The following is a 26,462-nucleotide window of genomic DNA, read 5'->3' on the forward strand; positions in this document are numbered from 1 at the left end:
GAATGCATGTTAATAAAAAATCCCTAGCATAAAAATTATCTAATGGTCAACAAAACCTGTTATGTAGTACTGTTAACATGCTTGTCCGGTGATTCACTATTGTCTAGGTAGTATAACTAAAAAAAAAATATATTTTAAATTTGGCAAAAAGAAATATATTTAAAATAAATTTTCTGTGATTTCAAAGTCTAATCTTAATATTTAGCTAAAACTAGCTATAAGTATAAGGAAACACAATTTTATAACATAAATTATTATATACTAAATAGAATAAATGCAACTTATCATAGTTTTTATTAAAATGTTGATAGAATACAATTAGTGAAACGGATAAATTTATTTTAGTAATATTGTAAAAAAGTTATGAATACTATTTTCTAAATTATTATTTTTTCCACCGATTTAAATTATAAATCTTAATTAAAATTAAAATTCAACTTCGCTATTATTTGTTTTTGATATTTTTAATTTTTGTAGTCTTTGAATTGTCTCTTCAATACTGAATTCGCCATGAACATTGTTGTCTCTTGTGCGAACATTGACAGTGTTAGCTGTTTTTTCTTTATCTCCAACGACTGGAATATTAATCAAAGAATTTGATACAATAATTAATAATTAACAATTAATCAATCAACTAAGATACAAACCAAGAATAAAGTTATATTGTGCCAATTGTGCATTGCGAATTTTTTTGTTCAAAGTATCACCATGATCAACATCTACATCACACATAAATCCAGCTTCGTATATTTCTTTTTTTACCTATAGATAAAATTAAAATTATGTTAATACATACAATAAATTATAATAAGTAAAACTTGCTTTTTCTGAATATTCATCAAATTGAGGACCAACAGGTATTACAATAGCTTGTCTAGGCGACAACCAAAATGGCCATTTTCCAGCAAATGATTCAGTTAAAATGGCAATCATTCTTTCTACTGAACCAAAAATAGCACGATGTATGATAACTGGACGTTTCTTTTCTCCTGATTCACTATAATATTTATGGACAATCAAAATAACCATTCAATAAATTATTATACTTATTATTGGCGTTTGCTAACATTAACATTAACAAAGAATTTAAATTAAATACCTAATAAAATTCAAATTAAATCGAATTGGGAGTTGGAAATCAAGTTGAATGGTAGCGCATTGATGTTGGCGTTTTAAAGCATCAGAAATAGTTATATCAATTTTTGGTCCATAAAAAGCACCATCTCCTGGGTTTAATGTCCACGGTTCACCAAATGAATCCAAACTATCAGCTAATTGCTATTGACATGTGTAAAGAAAAATTAGAAACATAATATGACAAAATGATTGATGTAAACCAAATAAATAAATTTCTAAATAAATTATATGAGAAATTTTGTATTTTACTTAATGAAAATAAAATGTAAACATTTAACCTTTTCAGCATTTTCCCACATTTCTAATTCGCCTAAATACTTTTCAGGTCTTGTAGACAAACGAAGATGGAATTGAAATCCAAATACAGTGTATACATGGCGTAAAAAGTCTAATGAACTCATCATTTCTTGACCAATCTAAATTAAATAACAAATTAATACTTTTGAATATTCCATTTAATATTATTTTGTCTAACCTGTTCAGTGGTACAAAATATATGAGCATCGTCTTGTTGAAAACGTCGAACACGTGTTAATCCTGTTAAAGCCCCCGATAACTCATTACGATGAAGTACACCAAAGTCTGCCATTCTAAGTGGCAGTTCTCTCCATGATCTATTTCGATGATCAAACATTAAACTGTAAACAATTGTATAATATTTTATATTTTAACAGATATTTTTTATTTTATATTACTACAATAAAATTGTACTTATAAATTTATTTATTACGTAACAAAATAAAAATAAATTGTAAAATATAAATGTGTTAATGTACTAACCAATGGCCAGGACAATTCATTGGTTTCAGAGCGTATGTTTCTTTCTCAACATCAAATGAAAACATGTTTTCCTAGAAATAAAATTATTTAAAATTAAAACTTTGTAATTTACTATTATAAATAAAATAAAATATATTAAATGTACGATGAAATTCTCAATTGAAGTAAAGGGTTTAGGTGAATAAAACATATTTTAGAATAAACAAAGTTACTGATTTTTATTAATTTCAATTTCTGTGCATAAAAGTAAGACAAATATAATTTAATGATGTTTTCTCCTCACTAAAGGAAAGGTTAGAAACAGAAAACAGATTGACTTACTGCATAATGTGCCCAATGACCAGAAGTTTGCCATAACTTAACATTATAAATATTTGGCGAAACTACTTCCTGGAATCCACGCTTCCTGTATTCACTCTTGATGAACTCAATTAAAGCATTATAAATATGCGCACCTTTTGGTTGGAAGAAACAAGATCCTGGGCTTAATTCATGGAAGAAAAATAGTTCTTGTTCCTAGTATATGATTATAAACAATAAATTTCTATCCACTTAATTTTATAATAATAACAATAATAATACAGACTCTTCCAATTTTACGATGGTCTCTTTTAGCAGCTTCTTCTTGAAATTTTTCCCATTCTTTCATTTGCTTATTGTCTGTAAATGAAATACCGTAGACACGTTGTAATGATTCAGCTTTACAATTTCCTTCCCAGTAAGTAGATGAATTCTGCAATATTTCAGTCAAATTAAAAATATGCCACTTTGTAGTAATAAAATAAATTAATAATTAAAAAAAATTAAATTATATACTTTGACAACTTTAAAAGCTTTGACTTTGCCTGTATGACGAATATGTGGTCCCCTGCATAAGTCAATTAATGGTCCACATCTATAAATCGTGGTTGTCGGTGTTGTAACTTTTTCTTTAAGGATCCTCACTTTAAATTCATTGTACTAAATAACAACATCATGAAATCAGTAAATAAAACTATTATTTATTTTTAATTAGTTAATTATTTAATTTTCTTCAGTATATTTTAAAATTAATGAGGTACTATGCTATATTATAATTAATACCTTCACTTACAGTGTATATTTTACAACAGTGCGTGTAATGCCAACTACCTATCATAGAATTTACTGTACTATAAGTTGGTTAAAACCTATAGGTGGTAACAATGATTTAATAACAATATTATAGAAACACGAAAAATTACAACTTTGTAATGTTTAATCAAATACAGATAGGCCTAGTGCAAACAACATATTGACAGTAGTTATTAGCAGTTAAATAACGTGTGTCAACTAGGTGCTGAAATTGGCAGTAAACGTGTCAATAAATACAAATTATAATATGTTTATGAATGTTTTAGTGCTTTATTTATTTGTGATGAGTTTTTTTTTTTTTGTGTGGTAACTTAAATGGCACAACTAAAAGTTATAATTACAATTTACAATATTAAAAAAATATATTTTTCACTGTATTATAAATTTATCTATTTTAGAAATTTTAATAAAAAAATACAAAAAAATGATTATTTTTAAGACAAAGAAATTAGAGAATTGATTGAAATCTAGGTATATTTTTTGATTTTTAAAATTAATTATTACTTTTTTTTAAAGTTATTATTAGTTTAAAAGCTTCAAAAATTATGGTTCTTAGCTATTTATATCCCTTATTATTAATACAAATACTTTGAACATTACCTTGAACATTTCTAATAAATCTTCTTTACTAACTTCAAGTCGTTCAAATGGTTGTTTTTCTTTAACAATTAGTTTGACAATATTTTCGATAACAGGATAATCAACATTTGATACCTATAAATAAAGGCAATTTATATAATACATATTAATCAATAATAATCTTAGATGAATTTATTAAATTAAAGACTTATTGTATTAATTATTTATAATTACTCCTTTATTAGCAATAAACATATCATAGTAAAATCCTCCTTCAATTGGTGGACCGTAGCATAAACAACCACCATAAATTCTTTCCATCGCTTCACCTAGAATGTGAGCAGATGAGTGCCAAAATACTTGTTGAGCCTCTTCATTGTCAAATTTTAGTAATTGCAACGTTGAATCTTTTTCCAATGGTCTATCCAAATCCCAAAGCTCTCCATTGACCTTAGCAATCACTGTATTATCAGCAAGCCCTTGGCTATATATTTAGGAATATGTAAATTAAATTTTGTGTTCAAAACATATATTAATAAAAAAAAATCAGGTTTTAGTCCAAACCTGATGCCTTTTGCTACATCATATGGCGTAGATTGCCAAGCTTTAGCTGAAGTGGTTTTTCCATCGGGAAAAGTTACAGTTATAGGTTCCAGTACCTTATTGGCAAGTTCATTATTATATTTTTCTTTAAGTTCATCCCAAAGTTTTAAACGATCCTATAATAATAGAAAAAATTAGGATAAGATTAAATATTTAAACATTATTAAATGATAGTATAAATTAAAAAAATTATTATTTTTTAAATAAAAACCAAAGTATATGGCTGCTTATAACTGCATTTTAAATAAGAGAAAAATTAGTTTTTTTTATATATTTAGTAATAGTTATGTGTTTTATGAGAGTCTTCACCATGTTACATTAAAAATATTTACACTTTATTTTCATCTTATAATACATGTTTTAGTTTGAAAAAGAAATTTTTTTTTACATAACTTAGAATAATAGACAATAGAATAAAAATTTTATATCTAGAAAATATAATTTGGTGCATGATTTATATGAATTGCTTGTAATAATATTTTTTTATGACAAGACAACAGTTCATATAAACGCATATTGTGAATTTGAAACAGTTCATTTTTTTAAATGTTCAGTACCTAAAATTATAATAGTACTTAGTGTGAATCAATTAAAATATAAAGTCAAAATCAGTAAGATTTTTTAAATAGATAGTAAAAATTATATTGACTATTCTAACCTCAATATAGGATGGCCAAGGTTTCAATTCTGAAACTTGCGACAGTTTTCCTTCCTTCTCCTTCAATGCCATTTTTTTCTTACTTGGTTTCTAAAAATAACATATATTTAACTATTTTAACTAAATATAATAATTATTAGATATAATAACATTAAAATTACAGAGTTAAAACAAGTTTTTAATTCTAAGCACTAAAATGATTCATATTTATATTTATAAGCATTTCAGAGTAAATTTTAAATTTATTTGAGTTAAGAACTTAACAGTATAAACATAGTTTTTAATTTTTCATATTTATTATGAAAGGTTCTTGTTAATAATTTTATGAAACACTTTTTATAATAGTGAATGTAAATAACTCATTCTTAAAAATTGTATTAAATTACACGTTACAGTATATTATAATCAAAATATTATTATAAATATTTTAAAATATATTTTACTACAATATTATACTTCACAAATATCTTTAAAGATTTTTTAAACTAGTTTTAATCACTAAATTAAGCATTAATTGTTACAAATTTTAATGTTTTTTTTTCAGCAAAATGTTAGTCATTTTTAATTTATACTTAACATTATTTTCTTACTTGGTACTTGGGTAATCTTAATCCACGAACTGACTGCGTTCCAGAAATTATTGTTTGATGCAAGTCAAATAACAATTTTAAACGCATTAATTTTACTGAAAAATAAATATAAAAATCAATAATTAACACTTAAATAATTGTAACAAATAAAATTGCATTTTTTTTTATAAATAGGTACATTACATGTATAGTATAAATTAGTGTTAAAACACAAACAATGTTAATACAAAAATTTTTCAACACTTAAATAAATAGTGAATTGTGTAAGTCAATAAGTCATGAAAATTTGATTTAACTCTATTTATACTAAGTACTTACTAAAATTAGCACTTTGTGATGGCGAAGATTACTTCTAGTCTATATTTTATGATTATAAAAAAATAATGAGATAATAAATATGAGTATTCTATAAAAATATCTTTAACTAAAATACTAAATTTGCAAATTGTGACCTTTTTGTCACAATTTTTTATTATTTTGTTTAAATAGAGGTATATTACATTAATGTACCTAAATAATATATTTAATACACAATACTAATTATAATAATATTTTTAAAAAGTTGAATAAAAACATTAATTAAATAATGTAATCGGATAGTTTAATTTACCACTTAATTTTGAACTGTGTCAACAGCACTAACAGTTGAATAAAAGAATTTTACTATTTAAACATATTTTATCTTAATTCTCAATGTTAACAATTAAACTAAACAATAATTTTAAATTATATACATATTTAAGTCCTCTATATGTAACCTATCAATTAATTTTATTGAATATGTTTTCAAAATATTTTAAGCATTTAAAAAAATATATAATTGTCACAATAAAACTATTCTTTATGACATTTACTTATTGTCCATAAATGTATATACATATATAAAAGAAAAGTTGATCCCACGAATAGGTAAATTCATAAAATTAGATACTCAATATACAATTTACGTTAATACATAGAATTAAAAGGATCTCCTATTAACATATATGACAGTTAATGTTCAAACAAAGTACTATTGTATACTCTTATATTAAATAATAAATAATATTTAATTGTTTTAAATAATGACATTACAATTGTTTTTAAAAAGTAACATGGGGCACTATTGTTTTCATACAGATTCTATAGTTGAAAGCATAACTACTTTTTTTTTTATAATTAGTTTTTAAGTATCGTTTTAAGAACAAAATTAAAAAAAAATCATTGAGAATTTAAAAAAAATGTAAGATTAACGTAACTAAGACATATTATGGTAAATAGTTGTTAACTATTGATTTCCAGTTAATAATGTTCGACGTTATAAATTGCATTATTTAACATTACAATGTAATGCATTATGAGCTGTCATATAGTATGCAGTAAACGTATTTTACTGGCTGCTATAATTTAGGTTTACCCACAGCTGGTTGGTTTTTACACTGGCATTTGACTATGTTTAATTAATACAATTTAATCTCTTTTCTTTGGTTAGCACTTTATCTTTATGGCTTTATAACTTTATGACTTTTGATAACAATGCTTCAACATTTTGTAAAAGTATAAACTCAGTCGCTCAGTACGTCACTTATTGTGTGACATTACAATGGTATGCATTGTGTATAGCAGTCATACACTCAATATGTTGGCAAAAGATTTTTATTTAATTATAAGTTTTAATGAATCAAACACAAATTGTTTAATTAATAAAACTAGTTTGATAAACAATGAAAATGCCCAATGTCCCAAGTGTTGAAGTAATATGAATTTGTACATATGTAAGGAGAGAGGTAAAGAAAGGACAGTTTATGTATGAATTTTTGTCTTTTGAAAGACATGGTGAAAGTTTTAATGGAATAATGTGTACTTTGAGCAATTGCTACACAAATCAACATAAAACAACACAATATACATTATACCACATTCTTGACTGAAATTTTTTTTTGAGGTACACTGCATACTATATGACAGCTGTATTATATTGAATTTCCATTCATTTCTAAATGTACATTATATTATGTAAAATACATAGGTATGCAAAAGAAATTAGTTTACAAAATGCATAGGTATTTAACGTAACGTTAACATACTAATTAAAGTAGGTATGCATTAAATGTTGACAGAAGCATGTATATTATTTTGTTCTGTTGATGTTATCTACTTTATTTTTTTTTAATATTCGATATTTAAAGTAAATATCTTAGGCGAATTAAGCATGTTTAAGAATTTATGAAATGGACAGATAAACAAACGACCTATTTGTCAATTTATCAATGCATCGTTTTAAAGTTTAAATACAATCTAATTACAATAATTGTGCGGTCAGAATATTTTTAAAATAAAGATTAAAAAATATATACATAACAATAAAAAAAATTATAAGAAACTTACCAGAACAAAATGGATAGAAAACGAGGTATTTGACAATTACAACTTACGCTTTCATCACACGCTTAGCGTTTACGGTTTACGTGTTGTTATCATATTATAACGTGATCGTTATTCTTATCACTAACAATTGGAAGTTTAAGCAGATATAAGCAACGAAAAGTGTCTGTCGTAGTATAAGAAACGGTGAGAACTTCATTATGAAATCAAAAACACCAAAAATGATACAAATATACATTAGGTAAACTGGAAGTCTGGTACACGGACGAGACGGTCGTGGACTCCATGCTCGTAATGAATAATGATATGAAAAAATAATGATAACGAAAATTGTCCGTCTCGAATGCCATCATTTACCTCCACCAAAGAGGAAGGACAAAATATTGAAGAAATAACTGAATGAAATTTATTAAATTTCGTAGGTATTTCCCGTATCATTAAACTATAGCGATTATACTTTTTTTTTAACCCAACTATTTTTGATTACCTGTTTGATACGAAAATATATGTACTGGTGTGCGCTCTAAAGTCGCAAATAGACAATACTATTGAAATTGTATATTTTTTTTTATGATAAACAGACAATATTTGGTCCTAGTTAGTAGTTAGTGTCGAAGTTGCAGAAGTTACATATTATTCTATATTATGCTCTCGATTTATTGCAGACAAATATGAATTCATACTACAATGGAGAGTTAAAAATTTGAAAATTTAAAATGCACATTTTTCATATTTCATTGATTATATTATAATATATTAATAGTATTTATATTTTCTAAGAAAAATTAATTTTTCTTTTCTTAACTTGTATTTTAATTAATATTGAATATAAAACTCAATATTATTTTTTGTTAACGTTGCAGTCGAATATTCATTTGATGACAACAGTTAAAATAGTTTAATGTGCATTTAATCAAATTATATCATGCCACAGATATACAGATAAACATGTATGTTTAATGTTTATATATCTGTGTATCACGCTAATATGCCGAAATACTATCTTGTCGTTGATAATTTATCAACTAAACTTTTGTAAATATATATTTTATTGTTTAAAGTGTTGAACGTTAATAAATTTATTGTATACGATACCCATCTTACAGTATTTTTTAAATTATTAAACTTAATTAAAAAATTTTAACCAGTTTTCTGTTATATTTTAAATATTACTCATAAATTTATTTTTCCATATTTTAATAATTTGTTTTTGTGGAATCTAGGGAAAAAATGACACAGCGTCACGACAGCAATGTAAAAAATGTCAAATGCATTTTACTTCATAATTCCAAATATTAGTCCAAGTATATTTATAATAATTATAAGTCAATTATTAAGTTAAGTAAGTAAATAATAATAAAAATAAATCATAGATTTTGAATAGTATATGCTAGTGCTATTAAAAAAATTGGCAAATCTCTTTCCCCATTTTAATATTCTTCATATAATGTTTTGAGTTTATTTTGTAATTTGGCATATTTTTGTTTTTTTTTTTTTGTGATATACCCAGTAAAGGTCTTACAATTACATTTTAAACAATACAATTTGGTTTATCACAGCCCACAAGTATCATTGTATTAACATAAACAACTTGCATATTATTACTTATTTAATATAGGTATTAACAGTACTAAATCAAAACCTTAAGTGCGAACATTAATATAAATGTAAAATTTATTTCAATAAACGAGCTTACAAATTTCTATATGTATTTAAAAATAATTTTATTCATGACCGTAATTATTTTAATAATTTTTAACCAAAATTCACTTTTTTCATCTTGTCGTTTTTTACTCTAGTTATTAATTGCTGTGATATTTATTACTGATTACCATTTTTGTGACAACATGAGATATTTTTTTTTTACAATTTTGAATATTTTTTGTATATTTAGCATTTTTTCATGCATATTGTACCTACAATTTTTTTCATATATATTTGCATGTATATTTTACTCAATACCTTAGGGAAGGCGATTTTGGACTTAAAACACGGCGCTAATCATAAGGAGTGCAAATTTCAAATTTTGAACTCTACTTTTTTTTATTACATTTTAGTTTTTTTCAAAACACATTGAATCTTTTGTAGACAAATTATTATTACACAAAATACAAGTATTTAAAAATTAAACAGTTTTAATTCAATATAGTCACACTAGCAATGATCACGGAACGACAATCGTCATATGATATCATATATAATTTTTTAGAAAGTAACTGGTACATAAGTACAAAAGTATAGCAGTGGCCAGTGGCATAAGATAATTAAGCCCAGAATTAAGAGATCTTTAAAATGCTCGTTACTCACTTAAAAATTAAAATATTAATAAAATCAAATGGAATCTCCTAAATAAGATTACATCATTTAAGTTTGATCATAGATAAATTGTCTTTAATATTAATGCAAACAGCATAAAATTTTAATATGCAGTTACGTTTGTAAGATATGCAGTGTATACCCAGCATATGTTGTTCTTTTAATAGGGACAAAGAAAAAAAATTGTTTTATACCAATTTTGTTTTAATAAGATTTTATATTGTAGTAAAAAACTAAAAACAATGCTAAATGTAAGTGTAATGGTAAATCTAAGTGTCATCTAATAAATATGTAAAATTAAATGTCAATTATAAATTAAAATAATGTAAATAATTTGTTTATTTAAGAGTTTAAAATTTCATCTAATAAATATGTGAAATTAAATGTAAATTGTAATAATATATTATGTATATAATTACAATATAAATTATATCAAATACTTATTAGTTTTGTTTATTTTGGGTCATTTAAAATATTTTGTGATACATTTGGACTTGTTCGGCAACACTTTTTCTTTAGAAACTAATTAATTATTAAGGGTTTACATTGTTTAATAACTTTAAATTTGAAGTGAAAGAATACTTAAGAACTAATGATAAGGGGATATCAGCACACTGTTTGTTTTCTCTCTAGCCCACGTGTAATATAGACAAAACCACAAAAAGTATTTACGCAGTCAGAGTAGAACTCGCTCAATTTTGTTTCTAGAGTAAATATATCTATTATAAAATTAAATTTTGATAATATTTCTGAGTAGAAAACGATGAGTTTTTACCATTATTCCCAATACAACATTAAGTATATCGTTTAGAAATAGCTATAAACTATAACATTTTTAAATACCCTTTAACTTTTCAAAATTTAAATTTTTTAAAAAAACTCATCGTCTTGTACTCAGAAATATTATCAAAATATTATTTTATAATAGGTATATTTACTCTAGAATCAAAATTGAGCAAGTTCTACTCAGACTGCGTAAATGCGTTTTGTCTATGTTGCGCATGGGCTAGAGAGAGAAAACAAAGTGCGCTGACATCCTCATAATAGATATATAAGTTATTCATTATTAGATCCAATGCTTTATTTTTTTCTTCTTTTTACTGGTATGATTTCATTTATTATTATAGATTAGATGAAAATATTATAATATAATATAATGTAAAATTACCATAAATAACTCTACCACCAACCTAAGCTTTACTTATAGGAGATAAATAAATTAGAATGTATAATTATGTAAATATTGTATTATTGTAAAATAATTAATAAATAGTTATTATTTTTAAAATATATATATATACATAATTTATCATACTTATGTACGTAAGTGATGATAATATACCTATCGGCTATCTATAATACAAATTATAAATATTTATAAAATATCGTCAGTTTACTACGGAACACATGGGACATTTTCCATACTCCCAAGTTGTCGTAGCCGATAAACTCCTGGGTTTCAAGTGTGACATCTACGCAGGGCAGCTTGTTCGGTGACGAGTGTATTGAGCTGGCCTGGGGATTGAATGACGAGCTCATCGTTGTTCGCGCTGATATCATCGTTTTCCCAGTCTATTGGTTGTCAATTGTCTCGCTGAGTATACTGACTGCGTTGTCTTTGAACTGTGTAAAATAAAAAAAGCACACATAATGTTTAGAATAAACTATACTCTTATACAGAAACACGTAGACGGTGGCATATTTACAAACTTAATTTTTTGGGGGGGAGGGGAAGACTTTTAAAAATTCTATTATTAACTTAACATTTAATTTTCAAAACATAAAGCTACAATCATCACACAATTAAATATTGCATTATTACAGTATAGGAATTTTGTGTCATAAGTGATGTACTAATAAATAAAAGAACAGAGCTATTTATAATTTTCAAAATAAAAGTAGTTAGTCTTCTTTGAACTCTGTACAACATCTTGAAGATAGTGTGTATTATAAATGTCTTCATCTTCTAAAATACCTTAAAATATACATACGTTTATGCTCTATAAATACGCAAAAATGTTAAAATAAGCTTTAAAAGTATTTTATTATTCATTAAAAAAACCAAAACTGTCACTACTGTTTAGTCTAAAATATTAAAATAATTATATTGACGTAAGACGAATTGTCTTTTAACGTAATATATGCATATTCCATATCGACAGGATTTATGTTTTATACAATACATAAATAATTGAGAAAACACACAGTAGATGGATTATTTAACAATTGTTTTTTAATCATTTAAATCTAATACTTTCCAATTTCTAGAAAATTTAAATTAAATATTGTTTAGTACATATAAAATATTATTGTCTTTATCACATATTGTTTTGATTTTTTTTTTAAATATGTACTTAAAATACAAATATGTATAACAAAATATACACACATATCTGTATGGAAACAAGAACTGAATATTCGAAATAAAAATGATTGCTTTAAATTTTTTAGTACTAAGATAAAAATGTCTATATCATTAGCTATGTATTGAATAATTATTGAAAAATATGGTATAAGTTCCCGTGGTTCTAAGTATAAGTTACAATAATAAAAAATATAGGTAGCTATATTGTATACCTTTACAGAAAACATATTATTTTTCAATCGCGTTTCTTTGCGCCCGTTCTCAATGTTTAATGTTTTCCTCTTGCGGGTCCATAAAAACATGGAAGCGAAAAACATTGAGATTAATGCAATGACCGTCAATATTGTTAAACACAGCATCCAAAATTTCAAGAACTCCAATTCTTGAAGTGAATCTGAATTCGGCGTGGAATAATATTTTATGAGTTATTAAAGTAGTGGTAAAACTATTAAGTACCCGTAAGGTACTATACGTTAATAACTGTATGCATTTGCTCACCTTGGATTTCGTCAGCTCTCACATAATGCTGAATAAAATCATGAATGTAATCTGCGCAAAAAATAAATTAATATTAGGTAATAATAAAAAAGAAACAATTTTTATTATCTTAATTTCGTACATGAACTTTGTTTTGACTCATTAAGTGTTATATTTGTGTTTAATTAGAAAATATGATCCCCTGGTATACTATTTGGCGTGTAGTCGTTGTTTTTTGGCTGATAATAAAATATCTATGTAATAGGTATAAAAAGATAAAAAGTACGTAATTATATTGAACCTGTTTTAAAATACAGCGTGTCTCAACCTTAATGTTATGATGGCTCACTACTAAAATGATTTGCCTAATAAATAACCCCGGAAATTTAGTCCCCGAAAAAATAACCCCATATGAGATTTTGTAAGATTTTAAATAATAATAATTGTATAATATTCAAAATTAAAATGAATACATATTCTAATAAAGACGTGTATGTGAATATTTTAATTTTTAAGTGAATTATGAGTATTTTTAAATAAAAAATTTATTATTATTATCATTATTATTATAAAATGTCAAACTTCAAATTAAAATGATTTTAATACAGTTGTAGTAAGTACAAAATAAAGATAAACACTGATAAAAAATAAAAATAAAATAAAACAAGCTGTTTTTTTATTTAATAATTTAATATTTTAATATAATAATATTGTTATTAAAAAAAAAATAAAAATCAAATACAAAAACAAAAATAAATTATACCAAGAAATCATATTTATTAAATTATATTTAATTTCTTGGTATAATTAAAATTTTTTGTTCTTTTTGATTTTTTTTTACTCTCGATAACAACCATCGAATCAATAATGTTTGTGAATCATGGAACTATCGATATTGCCATTTGGTTGGAGGAAAACACCCCTCGATTTGGAAATCTTTACCAAAAAAAAAAAAAAAATGAAATATCGGCAGATCGTGGAAAACTTGCTATGCAAAATATAGAAGAGTCCAAAACCAAATGCTCAAAATCGAAAACAGTTCAATAAAGGTTAAAAACATTATGTGAACGGTTAAATACCAATCAAATTCAAGTGAACACATTTCAATTTGAGAAAACGACTATAAAATAGGTATTAATATATAATTTTTTATGCATTATAATTGACATTTAAAATTATTAATATTATTTACGTTTTTTTTATTTATATATTATTGACCGTAATTGAAAATATTGACTATTTGTTTAAAATTATAATATTATTAATTAATTTATATATTATTGATATTTAAAATTAATTTACTAAGTAATATGGGCAGATTAGGAAGTCCATATTTTAATAATATAAACATAATTATAGGACTTATAGATATTAAGATATACAATATACTAAATCTTAAGAGAACGTTGCACCCGCAATATACCTAGTGTGCTTTTAGTTTTGATATTAGACCTATGTATTAATATTTTATCAATATATATATATATATATATATATTAGTTTGACCTATTATCAAACTTTTAAGTAAAAACATAATCTGTGTTTTCTCGTTGGGTTTTTACGAAATTTTAATTTTTAGGTGAGTTATGAGTATGAAAAATATTTGAAAATGCATAGATACATTATAGTTTTGAACATTATACAATTATTATTTTCTAAAATCTTACAAAATCTCATATGGAGTTACTTATTCTGTGGTTATTTTTTCGCAGTACCTACTAAAATATTTCATTTTCCGCGATACACATTAAAAAACTCAGAATAATGAGTAGTTTTCAATTTTTATTGGTTATATATAATATCTTAAATGTGTAGATAACAGATAATTTATTTTTAATGATCATAGAAATTATATTAAATAATTATTAATTTTCCTAAATCATATTAGAAAATGTTTGAATATTTTGTATCATTTAATATAATTCGGGAGACATTTGGTCTTATTCGGCGATACACTCGTTAAGAAACACTGTTGTAATAAATAATCATTGAATCGTCACAATTTAATTACCTAATTACTTTTTTTTTCACAAAAAAGAACGACATGGTTGATTTCACTTAAATGACTGCTACGATAGACGAGATAATTATTATTACAATAAGTAAAAGTAATAACACTGTATTGTGGCTATGAATAAAGTAGCTATAATTTAATAATATAACGTGTAAATAGATATGGCGAGATCTAATTATTATTATTGTTATTGGTGTATTTTCCGGATTTATATGAATTAAAAATATTTAAATGTACCTTCTAGATTAAAGAACCTCGATTAAATAAATGTAAAATAAATTATCATATTATACTCCATACATCACTTACGTGTAACCAGTAACGGTGTGTGGAGCATAATATATTCGTGTGATGTAAAACCTATAATGATATAAGTATCAGTTGTAACCGAGAATTGTTAGAAAAAGAGTAGTGTGTTTATGTGTTTAATCTTAAAATCGTAAAAACAATAACATATTGGTATATGAACATGTTTCTTGGCTCTTTAACGGTGGTTATACCTATAATATAAACTTACCTTGGCACTGTCGTTCGCATATATTAACGTCGAAATTATGCGATGTCTTATTGCAATACGATGGACATGGGTAGCATTGTAGATCGTGAACCTGGCACAAATGGTATTTGGGACATTCAAGTTCGCCGCACAGCTTCGTAATCGTCAATCCCCCAGACTGATGCATTATGGAAGATACTACAATAAGGTTCGTTGCGAAAAAAAAAAAAAAAAAAAAAAAAAAAAAAAACATTAATTTATTAGATATCTGTGCTATAAGACAGTATATTTATCACGGTAATGATAATAATGTCATCGTCGTTACTTACCAAGCGAACGAATGTGAATAGAGACGGCAGAAGAGGTAACTTATACTTGGTGGATACCCTGTAAAGTACTGCCGAAGGTCAATGTTCAACTGGCGTGCGATACGAGCAGTGGCTGTGACAATAAGCCAGGAACATACGTGTACTCACGTTAATACGGAAAAACGCACAGCTCAATAATCTGTTTGGACAGGCATTTTATGCTATTTTTTTGGAGGTCAAATCATCCCCAGTATGTTGTATATTTATTAAAAACAATTTTTACAGTTATTTGTATAATTAAATATTTATTAGTGTAAATATTACATTGATGTGAATTATATTTTATCTTGATACTTTGTACATTTGTTATATAGTTATTCAGTGATGATATTATTTCTAGTGCTACCTATGATTTAATGTTTAATAAGAATGATTCAATTTTGATTAAAATATAACAATGTAAAAATATAGCTTATTTGTAAAAGGCGGTTCACATACTATGTAAATATATAGTTTATTTGTTAAAGGAGGTTCACATTCTTATAAGATTATTTTATGTAAATAGTTGTGTAACCGTGAGAAATAGAATATTTAATACTACTTATAAACTAGCATTATTATAATATATTATGGTATCAATATATAGTATATTAAGTCATGGGCTGTAACAAAATAAGTAATATTTGTTAATTACATAATTGTGAAATTTTATATTTATTCTACACTTCTAGTATGGTTACAGATTTTAAAAGGTTTTGATGTCGTTTATCCTGGTTATTCTAATGATCTTTATCAAAGTATACCATTATTTAAGAAAAAGATATTAGAACTGACTGGTGAAAAAATTAAAAAAACAAAAGAAAATAAGATCATATAAATTTTAAGATAATACATACAATTAGGGGTTTAATGTTAATCATAGTCAGCTTCAAGCTACTATTACACTCAAGAGAGAAAAACTAGTAAGATTGGTCCATACAAATTAACCATTCATCATAATTGTAGATCCTACACTAAAAGAAATGTCCAATTACTTAGTTGTCATTGATAACATATTTTATCAATTGAATTCAATTGCTGTTTTAAGATTATTATAACATTTAATGCAGAGTATTCTATTCTATGGGAAGCAGTTTGGTATTTCATTTAAAATGGTTTTTATAATTTTCAAACACTATTTGACAAAAACTTTACAGCAGTTTTTTAGCATTCTTATCAGATGTAGGGCTTTAAGCTTATAAACAATACAAAAATAATTTTACTATTTCAGTATTATTTTATTATCAAATGAACCTGTTATTGTATTATATATTTAGGCTAAGTAATGTGCAAACAGTTCAGCCTCCATGTGGTGGCACAAACAGAAAAAAAAGTTATTATATTACATTATTATAATTTATATATTCTTTGTAATTTTTTGTAATTATAATTACAAACTAAGCAGTTAACTAAGTATTTTTTTTTATGTAAAAAATATCTTGATAGCAAAAAAGAGCCTTTTTAAACATTTCGATTTTCCAACATTTAAATCATATTTTCTGATTTTGTTCTTCAAGATGAAATAAATAGTAGAAGAAAGTTCATTAGTCCATCTATAATATTGAATCAAATATTAATATTAGATCAATTTCTTTCTTATTATATGCTAATCCCATCATTCCCAGAAATGTTATTTAAATTGAGGTGTATGGGATGGAAACAGATTTTTCTATGGGTATTGCTATTTGTATTAAAACTTATGTTGAACAAATGATATGGGAAGGGCAATTTTTTGCAGAATGTTTAAGTAATTTTACCAACATTATTAAAATAGTAAAAGGTGCTTTAATAGATTTCAAAACCGAACACAAACGTTTTCAATATTTTTCAGAACAAGGTTTTTTTTTATTGAACTCAAAAGTTATAATATACCTAATATAATGTAAAATTTCCATAATTAACTACTGCCAACTTAAGCTTTGCTTGCAGGAGATAAATACACTACAATATATTATTAGGTAAATATTGTATTATTGTAAAATATTAATAAATAATTATTATTATTAAAAAAAAATATTTATTTACATAATTTATGATACATATGTTGATAAGTGATGATATATTATCTATCTATAGATTATAATATAAATTATATACATATTTAAAAAAATATTGTCAGTTATAATTCATTACGGAACACGGGAGACATTTTCCACATCCCTAGGTTGTCATAGCCGATGAACTCCCCGGTCTGAAGTGTGACATCTTCGCAGCGCAGCTTGTTCGGGTGACGAGTCTATTGTGCTGGCCTGCGGGTTTAATTACGAGCTCATCGTTGTTAGCGCTGTCATCATAGTTATTTCAGTCTAATTGTCTTTGAACTGTGTAAAAGAAAAAAAAACACACACAATCCTTAGAATAAACTATACTCTTATATATGTACACGTTGACAGTGGTGTATTTACAAACTTATTTTTTTGGGGGGAGGGGGGAGCCTTCAGAGGAATTTTCTTTATCACACATTTTTCTTAGTAGGTATCTACCAAGTCCCAACATCGTACTCATTTATTTCTTTGGTATCTACCAAATATAAATAATAAATAGTTCTTAGGTGGTTATCATGAAATTATTTGTATTCTATGTAATTTATGATGATTTAATAATTATAAAAAAAAAAAATCAATTTAGTCAGACCACCCTCAGCAATTAAATTAGTTTCCATCAAATTTTGTTGTACATTTTCATTTCCAATGATTAGCCATGGCCAAGAAATTACTTTACCAAAATTTGAGCTAGATGATTGACAGAATAGTAAAGCGTCGCTCCTAAGAGCGCGGCACTCGTTGCCACCACCTAAATTTACTCGCATTTGAGACCGTGATTATAAATAGGGTTATTATAGATACTTCGTCCTTTAAAAAACCTTAAAATATACATGCAAAAATGTTAAAATATGTTTTAAGAATATTTTATTTTTCAATAAAAAACCAAAACTTTACCTATTGCCTAGTCTAAAATATTAAACTAATTATATTAAAGCAAGACGAAAACAAATATAATAGGAACAGAGGAATTGTCATCAATTTACCGTATTATATCTATATGCATATTCCATATCGACAGGTTTTATGTTTTATACAATACATAAATAATTGAGAAAACACACAGTAGATGGATTATTTAACAATTGTTTTTTAATCATTTAAATCTAATACTTTCCAATTTCTAGAAAATTTAAATTAAATATTGTTTAGTACATATAAAATATTATTGTCTTTATCACATATTGTTTTGATTTTTTTTTTAAATATGTACTTAAAATACAAATATGTATAACAAAATATACACACATATCTGTATGGAAACAAGAACTGAATATTCGAAATAAAAATGATTGCTTTAAATTTTTTAGTACTAAGATAAAAATGTCTATATCATTAGCTATGTATTGAATAATTATTGAAAAATATGGTATAAGTTCCCGTGGTTCTAAGTATAAGTTACAATAATAAAAAATATAGGTAGCTATATTGTATACCTTTACAGAAAACATATTATTTTTCAATCGCGTTTCTTTGCGCCCGTTCTCAATGTTTAATGTTTTCCTCTTGCGGGTCCATAAAAACATGGAAGCGAAAAACATTGAGATTAATGCAATGACCGTCAATATTGTTAAACACAGCATCCAAAATTTCAAGAACTCCAATTCTTGAAGTGAATCTGAATTCGGCGTGGAATAATATTTTATGAGTTATTAAAGTAGTGGTAAAACTATTAAGTACCCGTAAGGTACTATACGTTAATAACTGTATGCATTTGCTCACCTTGGATTTCGTCAGCTCTCACATAATGCTGAATAAAATCATGAATGTAATCTGCGCAAAAAATAAATTAATATTAGGTAATAATAAAAAAGAAACAATTTTTATTATCTTAATTTCGTACATGAACTTTGTTTTGACTCATTAAGTGTTATATTTGTGTTTAATTAGAAAATATGATCCCCTGGTATACTATTTGGCGTGTAGTCGTTGTTTTTTGGCTGATAATAAAATATCTATGTAATAGGTATAAAAAGATAAAAAGTACGTAATTATATTGAACCTGTTTTAAAATACAGCGTGTCTCAACCTTAATGTTATGATGGCTCACTACTAAAATGATTTGCCTAATAAATAACCCCGGAAATTTAGTCCCCGAAAAAATAACCCCATATGAGATTTTGTAAGATTTTAAATAATAATAATTGTATAATATTCAAAATTAAAATGAATACATATTCTAATAAAGACGTGTATGTGAATATTTTAATTTTTAAGTGAATTATGAGTATTTTTAAATAAAAAATTTATTATTATTATCATTATTATTATAAAATGTCAAACTTCAAATTAAAATGATTTTAATACAGTTGTAGTAAGTACAAAATAAAGATAAACACTGATAAAAAATAAAAATAAAATAAAACAAGCTGTTTTTTTATTTAATAATTTAATATTTTAATATAATAATATTGTTATTAAAAAAAAAATAAAAATCAAATACAAAAACAAAAATAAATTATACCAAGAAATCATATTTATTAAATTATATTTAATTTCTTGGTATAATTAAAATTTTTTGTTCTTTTTGATTTTTTTTACTCTCGATAACAACCATCGAATCAATAATGTTTGTGAATCATGGAACTATCGATATTGCCATTTGGTTGGAGGAAAACACCCCTCGATTTGGAAATCTTTACCAAAAAAAAAAAAAAAAATGAAATGTCGGCAGATCGTGGAAAACTTGCTATGTAAAATATAGAAGAGTCCAAAACCAAATGCTCAAAATCGAAAACAGTTCAATAAAGGTTAAAAACATTATGTGAACGGTTAAATACCAATCAAATTCAAGTGAACACATTTCAATTTGAGAAAACGACTATAAAATAGGTATTAATATATAATTTTTTATGCATTATAATTGACATTTAAAATTATTAATATTATTTACGTTTTTTTTATTTATATATTATTGACCGTAATTGAAAATATTGACTATTTGTTTAAAATTATAATATTATTAATTAATTTATATATTATTGATATTTAAAATTAATTTACTAAGTAATATGGGCAGATTAGGAAGTCCATATTTTAATAATATAAACATAATTATAGGACTTATAGATATTAAGATATACAATATACTAAATCTTAAGAGAACGTTGCACCCGCAATATACCTAGTGTGCTTTTAGTTTTGATATTAGACCTATGTATTAATATTTTATCAATATATATATATATATATATATATTAGTTTGACCTATTATCAAACTTTTAAGTAAAAACATAATCTGTGTTTTCTCGTTGGGTTTTTACGAAATTTTAATTTTTAGGTGAGTTATGAGTATGAAAAATATTTGAAAATGCATAGATACATTATAGTTTTGAACATTATACAATTATTATTTTCTAAAATCTTACAAAATCTCATATGGAGTTACTTATTCTGTGGTTATTTTTTCGCAGTACCTACTAAAATATTTCATTTTCCGCGATACACATTAAAAAACTCAGAATAATGAGTAGTTTTCAATTTTTATTGGTTATATATAATATCTTAAATGTGTAGATAACAGATAATTTATTTTTAATGATCATAGAAATTATATTAAATAATTATTAATTTTCCTAAATCATATTAGAAAATGTTTGAATATTTTGTATCATTTAATATAATTCGGGAGACATTTGGTCTTATTCGGCGATACACTCGTTAAGAAACACTGTTGTAATAAATAATCATTGAATCGTCACAATTTAATTACCTAATTACTTTTTTTTTCACAAAAAAGAACGACATGGTTGATTTCACTTAAATGACTGCTACGATAGACGAGATAATTATTATTACAATAAGTAAAAGTAATAACACTGTATTGTGGCTATGAATAAAGTAGCTATAATTTAATAATATAACGTGTAAATAGATATGGCGAGATCTAATTATTATTATTGTTATTGGTGTATTTTCCGGATTTATATGAATTAAAAATATTTAAATGTACCTTCTAGATTAAAGAACCTCGATTAAATAAATGTAAAATAAATTATCATATTATACTCCATACATCACTTACGTGTAACCAGTAACGGTGTGTGGAGCATAATATATTCGTGTGATGTAAAACCTATAATGATATAAGTATCAGTTGTAACCTAGAATTATTAGAAAAAGAGTAGTGTGTTTATGTGTTTAATCTTAAAATCGTAAAAACAATAACATATTGGTATATGAACATGTTTCTTGGCTCTTTAACGGTGGTTATACCTATAATATAAACTTACCTTGGCACTGTCGTTCGCATATATTAACGTCGAAATTATGCGATGTCTTATTGCAATACGATGGACATGGGTAGCATTGTAGATCGTGAACCTGGCACAAATGGTATTTGGGACATTCAAGTTCGCCGCACAGCTTCGTAATCGTCAATCCCCCAGACTGATGCATTATGGAAGATACTACAATAAGGTTCGTTGCGAAAAAAAAAAAAAAAAAAAAAAAAAAAAAACATTAATTTATTAGATATCTGTGCTATAAGACAGTATATTTATCACGGTAATGATAATAATGTCATCGTCGTTACTTACCAAGCGAACGAATGTGAATAGAGACGGCAGAAGAGGTAACTTATACTTGGTGGATACCCTGTAAAGTACTGCCGAAGGTCAATGTTAAACTGGCGTACGATACGATCAGTGATTGTGGCAATAATTTCGCAGTTGTTGAAAAGAAATGTTTTCGTGCGCATTTATGTACTAATTTGGTACACTACTGCTCCACTGGACAACAGACGAACCACGATTAAAGGAATTTCGGTTGCACTACATTGGCGTATAACGTATTGACGCGAGCAAGGTCATAGTGCGACGTTGTCGTTCTGTCATCCTTTATCCTGCATCCCTCCTCCAACCATACCGTTCGACACTGTTTCGCCACTGCTAGCGGCAAAAACCTGCACGATATTCGACGAGATTATCATGATGAGCTCTATACCGTCCTTACCTGTGATGACCGATGACTGGTTTTGGATGGGTGGTGTATGTCCGTTCAGGGAGTTGCCGAGCGGAAGATTCACCTTTGTGTCTTTTATACGTGTTATATTTTTCGATTAACTGCGGATCATACGTAGGTATTTTCCAGGCGCGTATACAAAAATAAATTACAGTGCGGGCAGGATGGTTTACAAAATGTAGCAATACAAATTGTGCCACAACATAATAAAACAATTTATATCTAACCTAACCCAACGGAGGGGGGGTTGAACCCCTAAAACCCCCCTGTATGCGCGCGTAATCACCAAACTTCCATAATTTATATTATTTTCCTAGTTATAGTTTATACTCGTTAGAACCAAAATATTTTATACTTGAATTTTGAATTTAAAAAAATTTATTTGAATTTAAAATTTAAATATAGTCTAAAGCAGCGGTTCCCAAACTTTTTGAGACTATTACCCATAAGTCAGTTTAGATATTAACAAATACTCCTCCCTCCCAAAAAAAGTGGAGTAAAAAATACCGAAAACAAAATATACATTATGATTATAATTATAATTTATTTTAATTTATTACGCAAAGAAAATAAGAGTTATTACAATTACATTTACAGTCATAGTACATATGACTAAATAGGTAATAAGTACTTAAAATTAAAACCCTTGGGGTTAATTACCCATAGGTTGGAAACCGCCGGTCTAAAATATTTAATAAATCAAAACTTTTATTTTTACTTTTTTTTAACAGTAATTATTATAAAAAATTTATTTTGTTATAAACATTTTTTACCAGATAATAAAAAAAATGTTACCCATTCACATTGGTAATTTTACTTATAAAAATATCATTTAGATACTAATTTATTAGTGTAAATATTTTTAAAAAAGGGATGTACCCTCATTTTCCACTTTGAGTACACATGTATTTAATTTCTCTTTTATCATTTTCTTTCTGGGTTGATACCTATTTTTATTATCACTAACGTGAATGCAACACTCTCTTCTATTAAGGTTGCCAGGAGGGATCCTCCAATCATTGGTTTTTTTGTTGTTTTGAGGTGTTCTTATAATAATTCGTAGATCTTTAACTTATAGATTGAACATTGTTTAATTTACATGATTCAATTATATTGTATGTATACTAGTGTTTGTATTATTATTAATTTACTGAATAGTTTTTAATGAATCCTATTGTATTTAAAAATTTATATTATTAACTAACTGTCCCCGTGCGCTTCATCGCCGTACAAAATGCACCCGTGTTTAGTTGGGTTGCCTCATGTTAACAATGCTAACAAGGGCGCCCATATGGGGGGGGCAAGGGAGGGACATGTCCCCCCCTGGAAAATGTAGAAAATATTGGAAAATTGTTTACTGTGGTCAGAATCTATTTATTTAGAAAAAAATTAATTAAATATTAAAATATATGAAAATCTATAATTAATTGTTTATGGAAAATAGGTTTATTTACTGTGGCAAATCAAGTTATCAGCTATAAATAACAACAATAAATAAACAATGTTCATTAGATATTATTATAATATATATTTTGTCATGAGTTCGGACGGTTTTACTGCTCGCGAAATAAACATTCATGTTTAAATTTAGACGCGCTATACGTACTGGTTTCACTGTTCGTCGCCGTCGTCGTGTACCGTTTCATAAATTTACTTATAATACTGTTGTGTGGCCCGACCCTTACATTTTATAGTAAAAAATAGAAAAGTGAAAACTATTCAGTATTTCAGTCGTTACACTTTTGTTGTGTCAAGTGTTATATTACTTAAATATATTTAATAATAAAATAATGAGTACTATTAATAAATTAAAAAAGTATGTATTTACTCCGAAACGTCAAAACCCAGAGCCAGAAACAAGTTCTTCACCCATGTATGAAAGTAAGTTTTCAAAAGTAATCCTTATTAGTTATTATAATAATATGTAAGATATATTAGATATTAGATGGATCTAGACAGATTACGTATTTTAATAGTAATTAGTAGCATAGATTTAATATCATTTATTATTTATTAATCAATACTAAATAATTGGAAACTATAATTGAATACCAAATGGTATATGATATCTGGTTTAATTTTATCTCATTACTGTTCTATTTTTTTAGATGATGAAAAAAACTGTAAAAAATCGAAAATTTTAGATTATTTTAAAACAAAAACTGCAAAAATGGACAACAAAATTGTAGAGAAAAATTGTAATAACCCAACCATTTCTGTAGTCGATGTGTTAACTCCGTGTGAGTATACAAATGTTTTAATGTTTTAATATTTAATTACTTACCTATTAGATTTTTTTTTTTTAATCCATGCAAATAAACATATAAATACAATGATTTAAATAATTATAAATAAAAAAATAACAAAGCTACATTTATTATATAAATTAATATATTTATATAGGTAATGCACAAGTCACATCTACTAATAGTAATACATGTGTCAGTACCATGATTGATCCAGACATATCTGAAGTAGTATCAACACCTTGTAAGTATAGGATTTATTTTATTCATTTAAACATTTTTATTAGAACATATCATATATGTAGGATTAAATATTTATTATAATTAAATATTTTATTTTTTCAATTTTTCTATATAATTATGTAAATTTAATTACTTTTCAGGTGTAAGTAACGATACTAACATTATAATATATAATTCGTTAGATGTTGGAGATTTTATTAATATTCATCCAATACCAGAAGATAAAAAGTACAGTCTACTAACTAATCCATACAAACCAACTATAAATTATAATTTTAAAAATGACATGGCATCAAATTCTAAACGTGCATTTAATTTGAAGTACTTAGAAATGTATGATTGGATGATTAATTCACCTAAACATAAAGGGGTTTTTTGTAAATTTTGTGTTTTGTTCAAAGCTAATGTACACAGAGGTAAACAAGGTTCTTTTATTATTACACCATTCACAAAATTTTATCAGATAATTAAAGAGTCAAAAAAACATGAAAAAACACAGTGGCATAATGATTCAAAAGTTACAGCAAAATTGTTTTTAGACAGTATGAATTCAAAAAAAATAAATGTTATTGAGCAAATTAATGCTACAGTACACAAAGAAGTTGAAAATAATAGAAAAAAATTAAGACCAATTATAAAATCAATATTGTTTTGTGGACAACATGACATTGCCCTTAGAGGAAACACTGCTGATAGAGGTAATTTTGTTGATTTATTAAAATTTCGAGTTGATTCAGGTGATAATATTTTATCGAACCATTTTGACACGGCCTCTGGGAAATCCAAATATATATCACATAGAATTCAAAATGAAATTATTCAAATTTGTGGTCAAGTAATTCGTAATGATATTGTATCCCAAGTCAATAATTCAGTTGCATTTTCTTTACTGGCTGATGAAACAGCAGATATTGCAGGAAAAGAACAATTATCTATTGGTGTAAGATATATTGATATTAATTATGTAGTGCATGAGGAATTTATTGGATTTAGTGAAATACATATTTTAAATGCAGAAGGTGTATCAAGAAGTATATTAGAATCGACAGAAAAATATGGTTTAAATATGTTGAAACTTGTTGGCTTAGGATTTGATGGTTGTTCAACCATGAGTGGCAAAGAAAATGGTG

The 26,462-nt window shown here is 25.6% G+C and overlaps 3 protein-coding genes across 4 annotated transcripts; all 3 read right to left on the reverse strand.

Annotated features, from left to right (window-relative positions):
• Window positions 1-351: 351 nt before the first annotated feature.
• LOC113559629 (threonine--tRNA ligase, cytoplasmic) lies at window positions 352-8,020 on the reverse strand. 2 transcript variants are annotated; one of them, XM_026965378.1, is made up of 17 exons: window positions 7,828-8,020; window positions 5,779-5,817; window positions 5,461-5,555; window positions 4,871-4,960; window positions 4,174-4,328; window positions 3,844-4,093; window positions 3,631-3,744; window positions 2,734-2,877; window positions 2,504-2,650; window positions 2,239-2,433; window positions 1,918-1,988; window positions 1,613-1,775; window positions 1,416-1,553; window positions 1,100-1,278; window positions 823-997; window positions 648-762; window positions 352-575 (listed from the first exon to the last, which is right to left on the reverse strand). In XM_026965378.1, the coding sequence occupies exons 3-17, from the start codon at window positions 5,545-5,547 to the stop codon at window positions 427-429; spliced, it is 2,172 nt and encodes a 723-aa protein (XP_026821179.1). In that variant the 5' UTR covers window positions 5,548-5,555; window positions 5,779-5,817; window positions 7,828-8,020; the 3' UTR covers window positions 352-426. The 2 variants fall into 2 exon arrangements, with proteins under 2 accessions (XP_026821179.1, XP_026821178.1); XM_026965377.1 differs by lacking the exon at window positions 5,779-5,817.
• A 3,644-nt stretch (window positions 8,021-11,664) lies between these two features.
• LOC113560215 (protein grindelwald-like) lies at window positions 11,665-15,679 on the reverse strand. The gene is made up of 4 exons (XM_026965984.1): window positions 15,514-15,679; window positions 13,004-13,054; window positions 12,718-12,899; window positions 11,665-11,763 (listed from the first exon to the last, which is right to left on the reverse strand). Exons 1-4 carry the CDS (start codon window positions 15,677-15,679, stop codon window positions 11,713-11,715), a joined length of 450 nt encoding a protein of 149 aa, XP_026821785.1. The 3' UTR covers window positions 11,665-11,712.
• A 2,341-nt stretch (window positions 15,680-18,020) lies between these two features.
• On the reverse strand, window positions 18,021-22,279 carry LOC113560201 (protein grindelwald-like). Its single transcript, XM_026965960.1, has 4 exons — window positions 22,114-22,279; window positions 19,604-19,654; window positions 19,318-19,499; window positions 18,021-18,160 (listed from the first exon to the last, which is right to left on the reverse strand). Exons 1-4 carry the CDS (start codon window positions 22,277-22,279, stop codon window positions 18,146-18,148), a joined length of 414 nt encoding a protein of 137 aa, XP_026821761.1. The 3' UTR covers window positions 18,021-18,145.
• Window positions 22,280-26,462: the final 4,183 nt, after the last annotated feature.

This window comes from Rhopalosiphum maidis, chromosome 3, assembly GCF_003676215.2.
Source record: "Rhopalosiphum maidis isolate BTI-1 chromosome 3, ASM367621v3, whole genome shotgun sequence".
Lineage (NCBI taxonomy): Eukaryota > Metazoa > Arthropoda > Insecta > Hemiptera > Aphididae > Rhopalosiphum > Rhopalosiphum maidis.

Coding starts and splice junctions, on each gene's coding strand:
- LOC113559629 (XM_026965377.1), bottom strand. CDS start 5,547: ATGCGTTTAAAATTGTTATTTGACTTGCATCAAACAATAATTTCTGGA. Junction 2,651..2,733: donor AAGCTTTTAAAGTTGTCAAA/GTATATAATTTA, acceptor GAAATATTGCAG/AATTCATCTACTTACTGGGA. Junction 763..822: donor TTGATGAATATTCAGAAAAA/GCAAGTTTTACT, acceptor TTTTATCTATAG/GTAAAAAAAGAAATATACGA.
- LOC113560215 (XM_026965984.1), bottom strand. CDS start 15,679: ATGCATCAGTCTGGGGGATTGACGATTACGAAGCTGTGCGGCGAACTT. Junction 13,055..15,513: donor ATGCGAACGACAGTGCCAAG/GTAAGTTTATAT, acceptor TTTTTTGCGCAG/ATTACATTCATGATTTTATT. Junction 11,764..12,717: donor ATAATATGTTTTCTGTAAAG/GTATACAATATA, acceptor TATTTTACACAG/TTCAAAGACAACGCAGTCAG.
- LOC113560201 (XM_026965960.1), bottom strand. CDS start 22,279: ATGCATCAGTCTGGGGGATTGACGATTACGAAGCTGTGCGGCGAACTT. Junction 19,655..22,113: donor ATGCGAACGACAGTGCCAAG/GTAAGTTTATAT, acceptor TTTTTTGCGCAG/ATTACATTCATGATTTTATT. Junction 19,500..19,603: donor GAGAGCTGACGAAATCCAAG/GTGAGCAAATGC, acceptor CGCCGAATTCAG/ATTCACTTCAAGAATTGGAG.